The sequence below is a fragment of the Numenius arquata genome, chromosome 2 (assembly GCF_964106895.1).
Source record: "Numenius arquata chromosome 2, bNumArq3.hap1.1, whole genome shotgun sequence".
Classification (NCBI taxonomy): domain Eukaryota; kingdom Metazoa; phylum Chordata; class Aves; order Charadriiformes; family Scolopacidae; genus Numenius; species Numenius arquata.
The window spans coordinates 34159975-34174661 of record NC_133577.1 but is presented as its reverse complement, the minus strand read 5'-3'; the positions used below and the strand labels follow the sequence as shown (position 1 = coordinate 34174661).

Below are 14687 nucleotides of genomic sequence, written 5' to 3'. Positions count from 1 at the left end.
GATCGGTAACTTGAAAAAAACTATGTTAGAGTTAATTTAGGAATTTGAATGCTTGTTACAATATCATGGATGTATAGAGCATCCCCAGGAGTGAAAGACCTTGAACTCAAGTCTTGAATTCCTATAGATTCTGTCAGCTGGCAGGAATAATTTATGGTGATTCAAGTAATTAACTGTACCTCGTTAAATGTTTGAAAAGCTGGCTGTCACCAAATTAAGTGTAAGAATTTACTATCCCACGTGACTAGGACAGACAAATACTTCGTGCATATTCTTAAAGCATGCAAAAACAAAAGTGGAGCCTTCTGAAAGATAGTAGATTATTGCTGTCACCAAACCTAGATTATTTCCATAAACTAACCAGAAAGCTATATGGAAATTAACATTCATTATAACCTGGAAGTAATGAGCTAGTGCATGGTATTGAGGAAACAGAACAGAAAAAAAACAACAGATAAGCTCAGATGAGATGGGAAATGGCAATTGGACTCTGACAAAGAGAGGAAAGAGGTGCTCTCAAAAATCTGATGCAATATATGAAGTAGCTGGGATCAACAATATTCATCTCTGTTCTTGACATTATACAAAATGGAGAATAAAATCCTCTTCTTTGTAAGTTGTATAACTCAGCACATTATTAATTTACATCTTTCCTGATATTTTCCCATATAGACTTTCATTTGTAAATGTGACAATGCACATCTTCCACCTGTGAAGGCATTCACAAGGTTACACATTGTTTCCCCAGTGTAATTAAGCTGAAAGGCCAGACCAGGAAAAAACCACTTTAGGAATTAATACATTATAGTTGTTGTGCTGTTTGTTGGATATGAACTTCTTCCCCCTCTGTCCCCGTAGCAAGTAGACTGAGAGTGCACAGGAATGTGGGAGGGGAAAAAGTCCAGTCAGCTGACCCAAACTGTCCAAAGCGATATTCCATACCATATGATGTCATGTTAAACACCGAAGGCTTGGAGAAAGGAGAAAGGAGGATATTTGTGCTTATTGCATCTGTCTTCCCAAGTAATCATTATGTGTGCTGAGGCCCTTCTTCCCAGCAAGCAGGAAGAACATCTGCCTGCCAATGGAAAGCAGTAAATAATTTCCTTAATTTGCTTGTGTGCAGCTTTGCTTCATTAATTAAACTGTTCTCGTCTCGACACACATGTTTTCAGCTTCTGGTTTTCCAGTTCTTTCCCCCATCTTGCTAGGGCAGGGGAGAGTGAGCAAGCAACTGCACAGGTACTTAGCTGCTGGTCAGGGTCAACCCACCACAAGTACCGTCATCAATTTTTTGATTTCTTGGAGCAAAATCTCTTGCAGTTGCAGAGTCATATTTTTTTCCCCTCTGCATATATAGTTGTGTGGTACAACTTTTAACTTTTACAATTTCTGTGTATTTTTACCTACCACCTTAGTTGGTTTGTTGTATTTGAATCTAACTAAGTCTACAGAGGAGAGAGAAGAAACTTTTTAGTTAATTGCATTTGGAGAGCTTCCTTTTTGTTACTCTGATGATTATTTTCTATCTACATATTGTTATTTCCTATATGCCATAGCTTTTCTGCAAGAGGATATCCTGGGATGGTGACCTCCTACAGAAAGCCGTAGGATTCTAACTCAAGAAGAGCATTTTACCATCCCATCAGATCCCCCAGGACTTGATGAAGTCATAGCAGCACTTTGCCACAGGAGATGCATTTGATCACTCTTAAACTGCAAAAGGAAGAACATAGTCCAGTCCTGGGGTGTAAATAAAAAACTGTGTTGCCAAAAGAAGATATCCGAAGGAAGAATAAATTTTATGCAGATTATTAAAGAGATAGTGTAGACTGCGTATCTTGTTTAGTATTACATGCATAGAATTAGTTTAGTATTAATTATGTCTGGAAAATTCATGGATGTTCATCAGATTAATCACAGAATAATGCTGTGACAGCCACTCCAAGGATTCCAGCCTATATTTTAGAGCCATGATGAGATGCAGGAAAATAATTGTACTTGTAGGTAATCTGGTTCTCTCTTTTGGTTACAAAAACGTCCATATTAAGTAGTTGGCACTGTTCTACTTCTGTAGCTATGTTCCCACAGCTAAACTGGACAGAGAACATACTGGTCTCTGTCAAATATTCCAGACACAAACATTCCCGGTTTAGTTTTGCTTAATCTATGTATTTTAACAAGAACAAGTGAACTCTGAGAAACCCCAAGCAAAAAATATGGATGAAATATACTTTTCTGCCTTAAGTATAAAGTTTCCTGCAGAGCCAGAATCCAGGAGTATTTTAAAACTTCTATCTAGGAGAACTTAAATTTTGTTATGTTCTATATTGTCTTCTGGTTTTATCATACATCACTGAAATGCAAGCTAAAAGCTATATATAAGAAAGAATGTGAAAAAGATAAGTTTTTCTCTTTTAAGGTTTAACAACATTTTATTTTACATTAATTGTACTGCTAAAGCAAATACTCCTTTTTAAAGAAATACAATGGAAACATCAAAGACTACAATCAATGAACTTATTTTGAAAACTTTTCTTTAAAACTGTCACCAAATAGCCAAGACAAACTGAATTTATTGGAAGCAGAGAAAAAACCTCATTAAGTCAAGACTGAAATGAAAGTTCTAGTATAATGACCAGTGGCCACCAAATAAAAAGCAGTAGAAGAATTACACATGTAATTGGTCACATGTGCCATATATTCTGTTTCTGTTACGGTATGAAAAAAAGTTTACTTGATGTCACACAGGAGAGCCACTCCTCTCAATATCCAGTGATCTGGAGACACTGATGTCCTTAAATAGATCACTGTAATATAGTTCAGATCTGTCCTCCTGGGTTTCCTGTAAAGAGGACAAACATAGAGCCTGGGATCCTTAGGACTGGTTGTATTTACAGCATATATATGCAACACAGGCAGCTGCACAAAAAGAATCTTTGGTGTAGATTCAATGAGTTTGCTGTTTCGTCTGTCCCAGCCTGCACCTTCCAAGTACAGCCCATAGATATATACTCCTTCCTGTGGGGAGAGTAAGCAGGTACATCACACAAAATAAAGCATCTGTTTTGTAAAATGAGTAATTGACTTAAACCATTAAAAGGAATATATGTTTTACAATAAAAGTCTGACATTGAATCTTTTCAAACTATTTAAACTATAATTTCATCCTTTTTCAGAAGATAATGCTACTGAAATCAATGGCAATAAAAGTGTTTAATAAAGCCCATATACTACACAATTTCATCCAAAGTTTACTATAAATTCCAAAAATCAAGAGTTGGTACAATGAAATGGTTCTTTTAATAAAATATTTTTGTAACTGCAAAATAAAAAATATAAAATCTTCATGCTTATTGCTATTTATCTTCCTGAGCAAAACCACAGGTGAAGACAATAGTAGCTTTTTCCTCTAGCAATCCAAAATGACTGAATGACACAAAATATAAATTAAATACCAAAATTAATACTGAAACATCTTTGCATGTCATACATACAGAAGGAGGTGCTGTAATTTCTTCTTTGTTTTGCTTTAGCACTTCGTTATGTATTGTAACTGTATCTAAAGCCCAGCCTTTATGTGCTCGAGTTGCTTCTTGTCTCATTGCTGTCAGAAATCCTTAAGAAATTAAGCCAGAGATTTAGTATATATCTCCATGACAAGAACCACACAAACCTTGCTCTGTTATCATCATGGTTCTGTACTGGGTGTCATAGACAGAGTTCTATTGAAAATGAGCACCTTGACAAATGATAGCAAAATTTGCTAAATAGGCTAAAATAGAAACAAATGACAAAAGTGGTATAGAATGCAATACACTGAGAAAAATATTTTTAAATGGCCCATTAAATAATATACTGAATTATTCAGTTAGCAAATGTTTGCTCACGATACTGATTTACGAATTATCATGAGACAATCAACTACAGGATCCATGGTAGATTTGTATTTCAAGAAGGAATTTGAAGGCAGACAAGATATCAATTATGTGAGCTGATACGTATGTAAAGGCAACTTAGAAAAAAAGGCAGCTTTTATTTTAAGTGAAAGAAGTAGAAAAATAAAATGTCACCAATGGAAAACAGAAAACGTGTCTGGATGTGATAATAAAAATAACTACATGAGTGTGGGGAATCTAGGCAAGGTAGTGCCTATCAAGGATGAAAAATGCATGTTTTGTTAGTGAAGAAAAGGGAGTCCTAGACAGAAATGAAGGTAGAGGATGACACAATCAAGCAGCAAGTTAGGTGATTTTCTGAGTATTGTTTTGGACAGACTTTGCAGAGGTTTGCAATAAAAAAGGTTTGAGAGGTAAAGGGCTAAATAGTATAAGCACAAGATGACAAATAACCGGGCAGCAAAGAGGTTTGGATGCATCATAAGGAAAAAGCTACAAAAATGAAACACTTGTAGCAAATACCTGGTTGTTACTGTGTAAACGTCTCAGAAGATCACAATGCAGTCACCAAAAAAACCCAATAGCTGCTATTTTATGCTACCAGATGAAGAACTACTTGGAGTTTTTAGAATGAGATTGAGGGGAAGAGAGAAAAGTTAACAATAGAGAACTGCATACTTAAGAGTGATTACTATAAAGACTGAGAGATGAAATGGCATCAGTTCCTTCTTGATAGGACATAAAGGAAAAGATGACTAGCGTTTTGTGCACTGTCAAGTATCTTCAAGGAGGTGAAGTCACTGACTGAAATACTGACAAGCCAGGGGGAAATTCATGAAAGTACATGGGCATGCAGTAGCAGACAGCATTTAAAAATTTAAGAAGTGGTTTAACACGCTAATTAGGACAAAGCCAATTAGAAGCTAAGATATTTGTCACAGCTAAAATATTCATATGTGCTGTAAATGCAGTTAATGAAGTACTTGAAACGAACATGTATTCATTTCTCAAATACCATACATTCTGATAAAAATAAAACAATGTGATCTACACTTCTAAATTTTGCTAAAAAATAATTATATTATATAAGATGATATTTGTTTTTTCATAAGCATGTTCATTCCAAGTGCCATGTCTACTGAATGGAATATCGCACCACCACTAACATACATTCCCCCTAAATAATGAGAATTTATAGGAGACAAACACTGATAATTGCTAAAAAATCACAACAGGTTTAATGCAATTATTGGTGTTACTTTATAGTACTACAAATAGATTTTTCCACTAAACTGGTAAAATGCATTCCCCATGTTTTAACATTATAATGTATTTGACAATGCTATGTTAGATTTAGAGCTTGATTCACTAGTGCAATCAGTCTAGATTTGCCTGGTAGTCCAATTTCTGATGTGCCTCACAGCAGTCAATTTTTAAACTTTACTGTATGATGTCATTTACTCAGAATTTCCTGGTAAGCATTATGAATACAGTAACTATACTTACCTCACCCCTAGCCATAGCACACCTTTTGTGTTGAGCAGACTTCTTTCTCTATCTACAGGACTATTTTTTTGGAACACAGAGGTTGAAGCAATCATCAAATCCAAGACCATCTATGTCTCATGTTTGTTTGCTATTAGGCTAAATATTTTCTTTTGTCAAAAGGATCTGGTCCATTATCTTCTTTTGCACCTCCGTGTGTACTGCTCTTGAATCACCAGAGATTAGTGTGGCTTACAAACTGTGCCATTTTTGATACAAATGGAATAATGTTTTGACTGGCATCTCAATACCATCTTTCAATGATAATTTGGATGTGCTCCAGGCACCTCAACTGCTTCTGAGAGTGACCCCAAAAAGGACTTAGATATAAGTACTTTTTATAGTCCTGGTCATAGAAAGGCCAGTGAGAATAGAAGCATCATAAAGTGAAGGTAACTCATAAAATACTCAAGCGTTTCAGAGGTTAATTTTAATGAAAAACACCATCTCATAGTTGTTAAATGGGAGAAGTTTTTCATGAGAAATGTAAAATGAGCTTCTTCCATGAACATGCCTCTAATAAGGTTAACAGGTTTTGTTACTCATGAAGATGGTTACAATTTGTTTTTCTTCCTCTTTCCTATAAAATGATCAATATATCAAGCTATAACAGGTAATGATGAATAACGTTTACTTGTACTTTGCAGTATATTTTTTATTAATTTGGACAAACTGTTCATTAAATAATATGTGAAATGGAAACACCATGAGAACTACAGTTTGATGATTCCCTGTGAAAGACAGATAACTACTATAAATTCTAGTATAATTACATGTTCATAGAATCATAGAACAGCCCAGGTTGGAAGGGACCTTGAAAGATCACCTGGTCCAACCTTTTGTGGGAAAGAGAGTTTAGATGAGATTATCTAGCATCCTGTTCAATTGCATCTCAAAAACTTCCAGCAATGAGGACTCTACTGTGTCCCTGAGAAAGTTGATCCAGTGAATCGTGGTTCTAACTGTAAAAAAATTCTTTCTGTTACTACTGTACAGCATATAAATAACGTATTGCTCTAGATTAAAGCTCTTCCGTATGTACAACGTACAGTACGGAACAAGTTAAACAGTTTGAAAGCACAGGAAAAGCCTATTTTCTTTAAAAGCTGTGCCATTATCATTAAGTATATTTTCTTTAGAAGCTGTATCATATCATGCTACAATATGTCAACAAGATAAAGCATTTTATTTGTTATCTACATATTTTCCTTCTTTTAATATAAAAAATGTGTTTATGGGTCAGACTAAAAGACCATCTGTGCAAGCATCCTGTCTCTGACACTAGACAAAGGCAGATGCTTAGTGAAATAATATTACAACAGGCAAAATGGCACATAAATCCTTTCCCTTCTATGTTCTTCCAGATTCTGGCAATCTGGAGTTTAGGGACCTCCCAACTCGAAGGTTAAGTTTGGACAGTCATGTTTATTGCTACCATTGGACCTGTTTCCCATGACTTTATCTAATCTCTTTTTTCAATCCACTTATCATCTTGGCTTCTATGACATATTCTGACAGTGATGAAAACATTTTTTCTAGGTGTAATATTAAATTAAATATGTAGTAAAAGCCATTAAATTATGATTAAATACATTATTACTCAAGTCCTTTCAGTACCCTTACCTTGTGGATTAAAGAATCCCGTTATCCAAAACGTATTTGGTCTTCCTTCATATATCCAAGTAGAGAATTGATTATTTCTTTCCAAAAGTTCAGTAAACCAGAAGCCAAGTGTTGTAGAATCCCAAGATACTCTTCTCCATACTTGAGGAATTCGAGCATCATAGATATTATCAAGTGCATCTCTCAAATTCTGAAGGAATGAATTTACAGTATATGAACTAAAGCAATCAAGGTAATAGTTTAAAATAGAGTATTCTTTATGTAGTAATTATGCTTTTACTTGCCTCACTCATAACAATAGTTCCTTCTATGGCTAATTTAAGATCATTCAAACTGTTGCGGACTATTGTGATCACCTTTTGCATTCGGTCAATTTCTTGCCGAAGAAAAATATTCATAGAGTTAAGGTGTCCCATTTTAATGAAACGAGCTTTTACCTAAAGTATAGGAGCACAGATGAAAGAATTTAGTTAAATCTGAAATGCTGAAATACTGTTGTCATCCTAACTTTCTTGTGTTCAGAAAAGTAAATAATAGACTTGTACTTCACATTATGCAGTTAACACTTATCCCCTTAAAACTGGTGCAGTTTTTATTTATTTATTTTTTGTCTGATGCTACCCAATTTTCATGATTTTTCTAGAATAGGACTTCACCCAGAAGGGTCAGGAGACTGCTGTCACAAAAAGTCAAGACTGATTTTTTTCTGTATTTTCTCATGCAGCTTTGGAAGTCCAACCATAGCCTCCATAACATATCTCAATGATCAATTGTTAGATGTCTTGATTTAAAATAAAAAGGCCTCATATCGATTCATGCTGATAGCGATAAAGATGTTGGTTCTTTGCTTGAATCTGCTACTCGGTATATATAATCTTTCTTAACAGTTCAGGGTTTCTTTTTTGGAATGTCTTATATGAGAACTCAACAGAAAGAACAGTAACAGAAAACAACCGAGATTAGCTTGCCTCATGGGGTATGTAATCTGGAGGAAGTTTCTCTAGCATGTCTTCTGCTAAACGATAAACAATTGCTTCACGAGTTTCTCCAGCTCCTGCACCACTTTCTTTAGGCTGAATGTTGGTAATAGTATCTAGAACATCAGCTGCTGTATTACTTTGGTATCTGAGAGGGTAAGAAATACGTTAGAAATTACATCGGATTTTTTAACAGTTAAAAGCATACTTTGTTGAACACACAACTTGAAAGTTGAGAAAAAGACACCATACTGCATCTCCAGGTTAAATCAAAACTCCCAAAAGAAATTGTTTTCCTTTGTGTCCTGCACTAAGCTGAACACAACGAAAGTGTGGTTTTCCATGGCTGTAAAGAATATGAACTTCCTTCTACAGACCCTGTTATACACTTGCTGGTTTTCTAATTCAGGGCTAAGAAGAAGAAAGAGTTCTGCAGGCTGCTTCTCAACCTTTGAGAATGTGAGGTGGCAGTAAAACCTTTCATATGATTTCTAGAGATTCTAAGGAAAGGGAAGAAAATGGCATATGCCTGAACTTCTAAACAGCTGTTTGCTGGGAAGAAGCAAGAGAAGTTTTGTAACAAGGAAGAATATTTCCCACATTTAATTATTTTTTAAAAGTGTAATGCAGAAGAAGGAAAAGGTGGAAGCATAACTCTGCAAGCTGCCCCTTTATTAAATAGTAAATTCATTCTGCCTTGAGGTATTTCAGGATTAATGATTAAAGCTGCTAGATTTACAATGTTGGAGATTAAAACCTATTTCATAGTACAGCATGGGCAGTGCTAATGTAAATTTATGTTCTGAGGCAATACAAAAAAGTGAATTAAATTCATGTGGCATGTGGTGGTAAAAAACCAAGCAGAATTATAGAAGCACTTTTGTTATAATGCTATCTAGCGCCACAGAGCTACAAGAGGCAGTAAGAAAGAAAACATAACAGTGTATGTGTTGGTACTGCAGTGCTGGCATTGCCTACTTTTACCTTATGGAATCAGCCACATGAGGAACATACAGCCTGAGTCTGACTCAGAACATAAATTTATACTGAGTCAAAGCACAATTTTGCATGCCGGTTTTACTTTTTGACCTTCACATGACACCCACCTCCTTCTATTACTTTGTCATATGTAATTGTATAAGAAATGAAACTAAAGATCGTGCCATGGGATAGAACACATGAAGTCCTAAAGAGGACTAAGTTTGGATTAACAGCTTAATATAGTTTGAGAGCTGGAGTCTCTGCCATCAGGAATTCTCTGTACTGGAAGTTAAAATAAGAACAAGTGCAGTCTTAAGGAAAATTACCTCAGCCTTGTGTAGAAAACAGCAATGTGGTATTCAAAACCTCACATACACCAAGGAACAATGGGAGATTCTGCTCTGTCTTCAGCTGGTTAATAACAGCTTGCAGTAACTTTACAAAAATTCAGTTAGATTTAAGGCTTCAGTATGGAACCAACTGAAGAAAGGGTTTTGACAGAAGATTGTCAGAATACTCTTCGCCTGCTCAGGTACCTGTTAACTGTGTTGCCTTTGCAGAGCCTATGGTTCACATAGCAAGTTAAAATCAGTTGCAATGACTTCAGGTGTTAATCCCAAGTGGATAAAAGTATTGACATTTAGTGAAGTTTTACAGTTGGAATCAATGGATCAAGCTTTTGGCTGAACAGGAAGACTGTCCCACTAAAACAGTGGGAGACAAGGTCTTTCTTGTCCTCAGTGACATGGAGAGGGCCTGGCTGTCTCAGGATTCCAATTCTAGTATTTTGCTTTCTGCATACTCTGAGATGACTTGATAGGACATTTTAAGAAGAATTTGAATGCAACTTTTAATAGGATTTTATGGAATGCTAATCCATTTGGTCTGTGTGTCAAAGATGAAATTCAGACTGACACTACATGTGCATAGCTGCCTATAGCAGACTGTGATAAGACATGGAAAAAAGCGTGAAGCTGTCGAACATTTTCCCCAAACTCTAAAGAAATACCTATAATGCAAAATCTCCAGAAAAAGGACTAAAGTAGCAGGAATATGCTGATGTTCCAAGTGGAAGAAAAACTCAGTACTACAGAGACATGAAAGAGTTGTTCTTTCTCACTAAAGCTCTCCCAACACTGCTAGTCTCAAGTTTCCTTCTAAAAATCAGCCCTCCTACAAGCCTACTTTTGGATCCGAACCATGTCTCTCTTTAGGATTTTGTTTAGTTCTCTGTTAAATCTTGGCTTTTCTTTAATCAGTTCTGGCAGGGCGTCTTCCAAGTATCAGAGAATGACTTGAAACAGAATCTACTCAGATTTTTTTCTTCAGAAGTATATATTTAAAATGGTAGGTGCTAGGCAGAGTTGCCAATAAAACTGTGTACTGTTCTCACAGCATGCTTAGAACACTGGGTTTTTGGTACGGCATCAGCCTCTCAAATTTGAGATTGAAAAATTGTGGGAAATTATTTTTTTGTCCAAAAGTGTAAGAAGATATTAGGTTTCCACAGCAGTTGGGCATTTAAACATTTGTTTTGTTTAAAAATACAGAAAGCTGTGTTAAGAAACAATGAATGTGGACATAGTGAAAATGCAATAATTCATGGCACAATTATTAAGAACTTCAGTGAAAAAAATGTGATGATGATTCATATCCTTTCAAAGGGCATATAACATTAGAAGGAAATAAAAGCCAAACTGTTACACACATTATTTGTAATGAAAAAGTGAATTAAGTCAAATACAACATTTTAAATGGAGTTGGTACTTGGAGAGGTTGAAAACGCTCTTTTAAATAATGGGAATGGCAGGACTAATGTCAACAAAAGATTGTAGTTACATCTAAAGGCATGATGTAAACTGAAAGACAATCCAGAGAATCATTTAACAAACATGCACGAAATAATAATATAGTACTTGGAACAGAAAGCAAACATTAGAAACTTTCTCTGGTTGACCTGTATAGAACCTTGTATCAGGTGTTCATATAAAAGTTTTATAATGCTTTCAAATTTTAAAAACATTTCTAAAACCATGAGGAGTAAGTAATAAGAATTCTGACTGCTTTAAAAGAACATGTAAAATGTAGCTGAAGATACTGCATTCATAATCATGTACATACTCATCAATTTTCTACTTCAATAGTGAAATTCACATGAATGCTAGATTTCCTATGTAAAATATACTTTACTTAAGCATTTCATAGGGATTTGTTTCAAAATACTAAAAGAAAGAGTCTTTGTTTTCAAATATGTTGAGACCTACTTACGTAATATCAGCATTAGGATGGAGACCAAAGACCTTTGGGCTGTCTATGGCAGGGAGTGACTGGATGTATTCAAAATACTCTTCCACGGTTTTGCACACTGGAATTTTATATCCAGTGTGAAAACAGAAATTGCTGTCAAACATCTTTTCATTAAACCACACCTGTGAAAAAATCAGAGGAAAAAACCACAATTAATTTCCTAGTCAGAAGGCTTTTTTTTTTAAATCTCATTTTCCTTCTTAGAGAATTAGGGGTTTTGTTTTACTACATCTAATTTTACTGGAATACATGAGTAAATCATGCTCTAAGTTTGGATTCCAGCTAAGTCTTTTTAATAGTTTCTGCTCCTCACTAAAGAGAAACCTATGGGAAGAACCTCACTGCCAAAGAATGATGTTCTGAAAAATTCATTTTACTCTGAAGAGTCTTATAAACTGGTGAAGAAGTGCCTATTCAGCAGAAAGAAGTTCTTCTGATTTCTGTATTGCAGCTGCCAATAAAAATGACAAATAACTGTATTTTCAAGGTGTCTCACCCTTGCAAAGCAATTAAGAAGACGCTTATCAAAGTCATCTGTGACGCGGCCTCCATACTGTACTTCTCCAATCATGTAGCGTACCGTGGTCCATGATATCCCCTGGATTCATGCAAAGCGAATAAAACTGTAGTTATAACATGTAAGAAGAAGGTATCCAGCGTGTAATTTTGATATAATCTGAAACTCATAAGGCTCTGAAATGTAAGCTGAAAAGATCATTGTTGCAAGAAGAAAATAATACTTAATTTCTAATGTATTTTCTAAGCTCAGCTCTATAATTTTATAGTAGACTTTGGTTTGATCCTGCTATTAGAACTATATCTCATTATTTCTTCTGTGACCTCAAATCACTCTCAGCTGCTACTGCCTCTCTTCTTTATTTTTCCCCCCCTCCCCCTAGTTTCTCATCTTTCTCTATCGACTAAGTGCTGCTTTGCAAGGAATGGCTATTCTAATACATTATTCCCTGACAAATAGTAGAAGACCAAATGGCAGCCATAGAGAAGCTTGTTTGGCTCTGTTAAACTCAGTAAATATTTGGGCTCCCTTTCCAAAACAGATATTGTGTAGACCTGTTACTATTTTAGACATGGTACTGAAAAAAATTATATCAAATTCTGAAGTTGTTAACTATTACGTATTTTCACATGGATGAAAGCACACAAAATATTCCAGCTTCACTGTCTTACAGAGAACCAGAAACTTTGATCATTAGAAGCTGTACTGAAAGAACATCAATGCATAAACTATTATAAATAGTAATATGGAGAAAAAACCAGTTACAAATGCTGTACGAAACAATTAAATATACTGTATGCAAATTTTAGTATTCACCTTCTTGATGTCACATTCATCTAGGTGATTTTGTATAAACTGAACACTGGCTGTAAAGTCTGATGAGTTAAATTCATAGGGAATATTCCAACCCAAAGGCCCAAACTTGCGTCGCTCCTTAGGAATACAATTAAAACCAAATATGTTTATGAGACAACATATAATTGTGTTTCATTAATAAGTTCAATAATAATAATAATAACAGTGGATTAAAGAATTGAACTGAAGAAGAAAGCTAGCCTAGGAAACAGCTGTGTGCATCATACACATTAGTAAAAAACAAAGTTTCTTATTATGTTTCTTACATTATTCCACAAGGGATAAATACTCATAGAAAAAGCAACAGAATCATTTATTGCTACCTTTACTAATCAGTGTATCTGTCACAGGTTTGATATATCTCATGCCTGTGCGGATGATCAGATTTTTATATTAATTAATTTAAAAAATTACTAAATCTCTGAATTTTCAGCATGCTCAACAATTCCAAGTTCAACAGTTTTTCATTTTTTTCTACATCTACAGTCTCCTAATGATAGTTTCAATTTTTCAAGCTCAGTTATTCAAAGGCTTCTAGGTTGCCACTTTTGTCTTACTGTTTCACTGTATTGTTTGAATATATGTTTTTCAAAATTCACAACTTTATTATAAGGCTGCCACCACTACATTATTCAAATTTATTACTGCATACATATCTGAAAATAAAATTAGAACACTTGCAGGAACAGAAAAATAGTTAACTATAAAAGTAAGATACTATAATCTGCAGCCCAAACATCTTAAACATCCAACATTACTGGATTTCTCACAACTTTATTTTAACCACCTCAGTTACATCACTTAATGATCTTATTTAGAGCATAGAATAAATTAATCCAAGTTAAGAATTAAATTGCTGCATAGTGCTGACGTTTATTAAATGAATAAACACTGCAATACTGACATTCTAAAATTAACCAAGTGATAACATATTTATTACAGTTTAAATTATCTGGTCAACAATGACCGAGAGTCTTTGATATCTAGTTAAGTGACATTTAGGTACCTTACCTTCTAGCTAAAGAGAACTAGAACTAAAAAAAAAACAAACTTTTTTTTTTTTTTTTTCAAAACCAGGTATTGTTTATAAGCAGATGAGACAGTGTTAACCAATAATACCCTGCAGAAAGGTATAAAGATTTTCTGTCAAATTCTCTGAATTACTTTTTAAACTATATTTATCATAGCAATCTTGTCACCAAAGCGTATTAGGAATTGGTCAGTTTAAAGGCAGGGCAACGTATATATTTCTTGCTGATTGGCAATCCATAAATAAATTTTCTGAACAGACGAATAGCTATAATATTTTTTAAAAGGACTGATGGTTGAATAAGCTTAGGTCTTCTAGTTCCACAAGAGTATTATAATCCTGAGGCAGTACACAGAACAACTTTCTCACTGTTTATAAAAAGGTAGAAAGAGGAACACAATGCAGAATACTGCATCTTAATAGGGACCTCAATAAATTGTCTTTTTCTTCCACCATCTTTGCTACACTGAAAAGATGAGCAACTCAATAAAGCATAACAAAAAACAGTGTTTTAGAACTATTTTGAGATCCTTGCGGAAAAGAAGGTATATTTAGAGAGCTCAAAACATTGGTATTTATTGTGATCTCAAAATTTACATATCTTTATAGTACACAGACAAGAATACAATAAAAACAAGACGCTAAGTGATAGCATTTTATTTAATTTTAGCCATCTAGAAAGTGAACAGCTACTCTAACCTAGGCATCTGGATTGCCTTTAAGATCAATGGACAGAGTGATATATATATATGTCCAAGAAAATTATTAACTCTTCTATAAAGAGACAGCTAAGACATATACACTGATTTTCTTTTTTCATGTGCTTATCCATTTCTGTTGACTACAGAGAGAGCTTTTCCCCTTACACCAAATGACTAACTTTTGGACAGCTAAAATTAGATGAGAAAATCCTCATTCTAAATGCCCATAGTATGAAAATTGTGTAAAATTTA

General features: G+C 34.6%; 1 protein-coding gene across 1 annotated transcript in view; it reads right to left on the bottom strand.

Annotated features, from left to right (window-relative positions):
* Window positions 1-2733: 2733 nt before the first annotated feature.
* Window positions 2734-14687, bottom strand: part of DNAH8 (dynein axonemal heavy chain 8) — a 140974-nt gene continuing 129020 nt past the window's right edge. Inside the window, exons 85-92 of the mRNA XM_074168783.1 lie at window positions 12666-12782; window positions 11829-11930; window positions 11294-11454; window positions 8036-8192; window positions 7352-7504; window positions 7068-7257; window positions 3498-3619; window positions 2734-3021 (exon numbers count right to left, since the gene is read on the bottom strand). Of these exons, the coding sequence (XP_074024884.1) occupies window positions 2734-3021; window positions 3498-3619; window positions 7068-7257; window positions 7352-7504; window positions 8036-8192; window positions 11294-11454; window positions 11829-11930; window positions 12666-12782 (1290 nt within the window). The remainder of the gene's footprint in view (window positions 3022-3497; window positions 3620-7067; window positions 7258-7351; window positions 7505-8035; window positions 8193-11293; window positions 11455-11828; window positions 11931-12665; window positions 12783-14687) is intronic.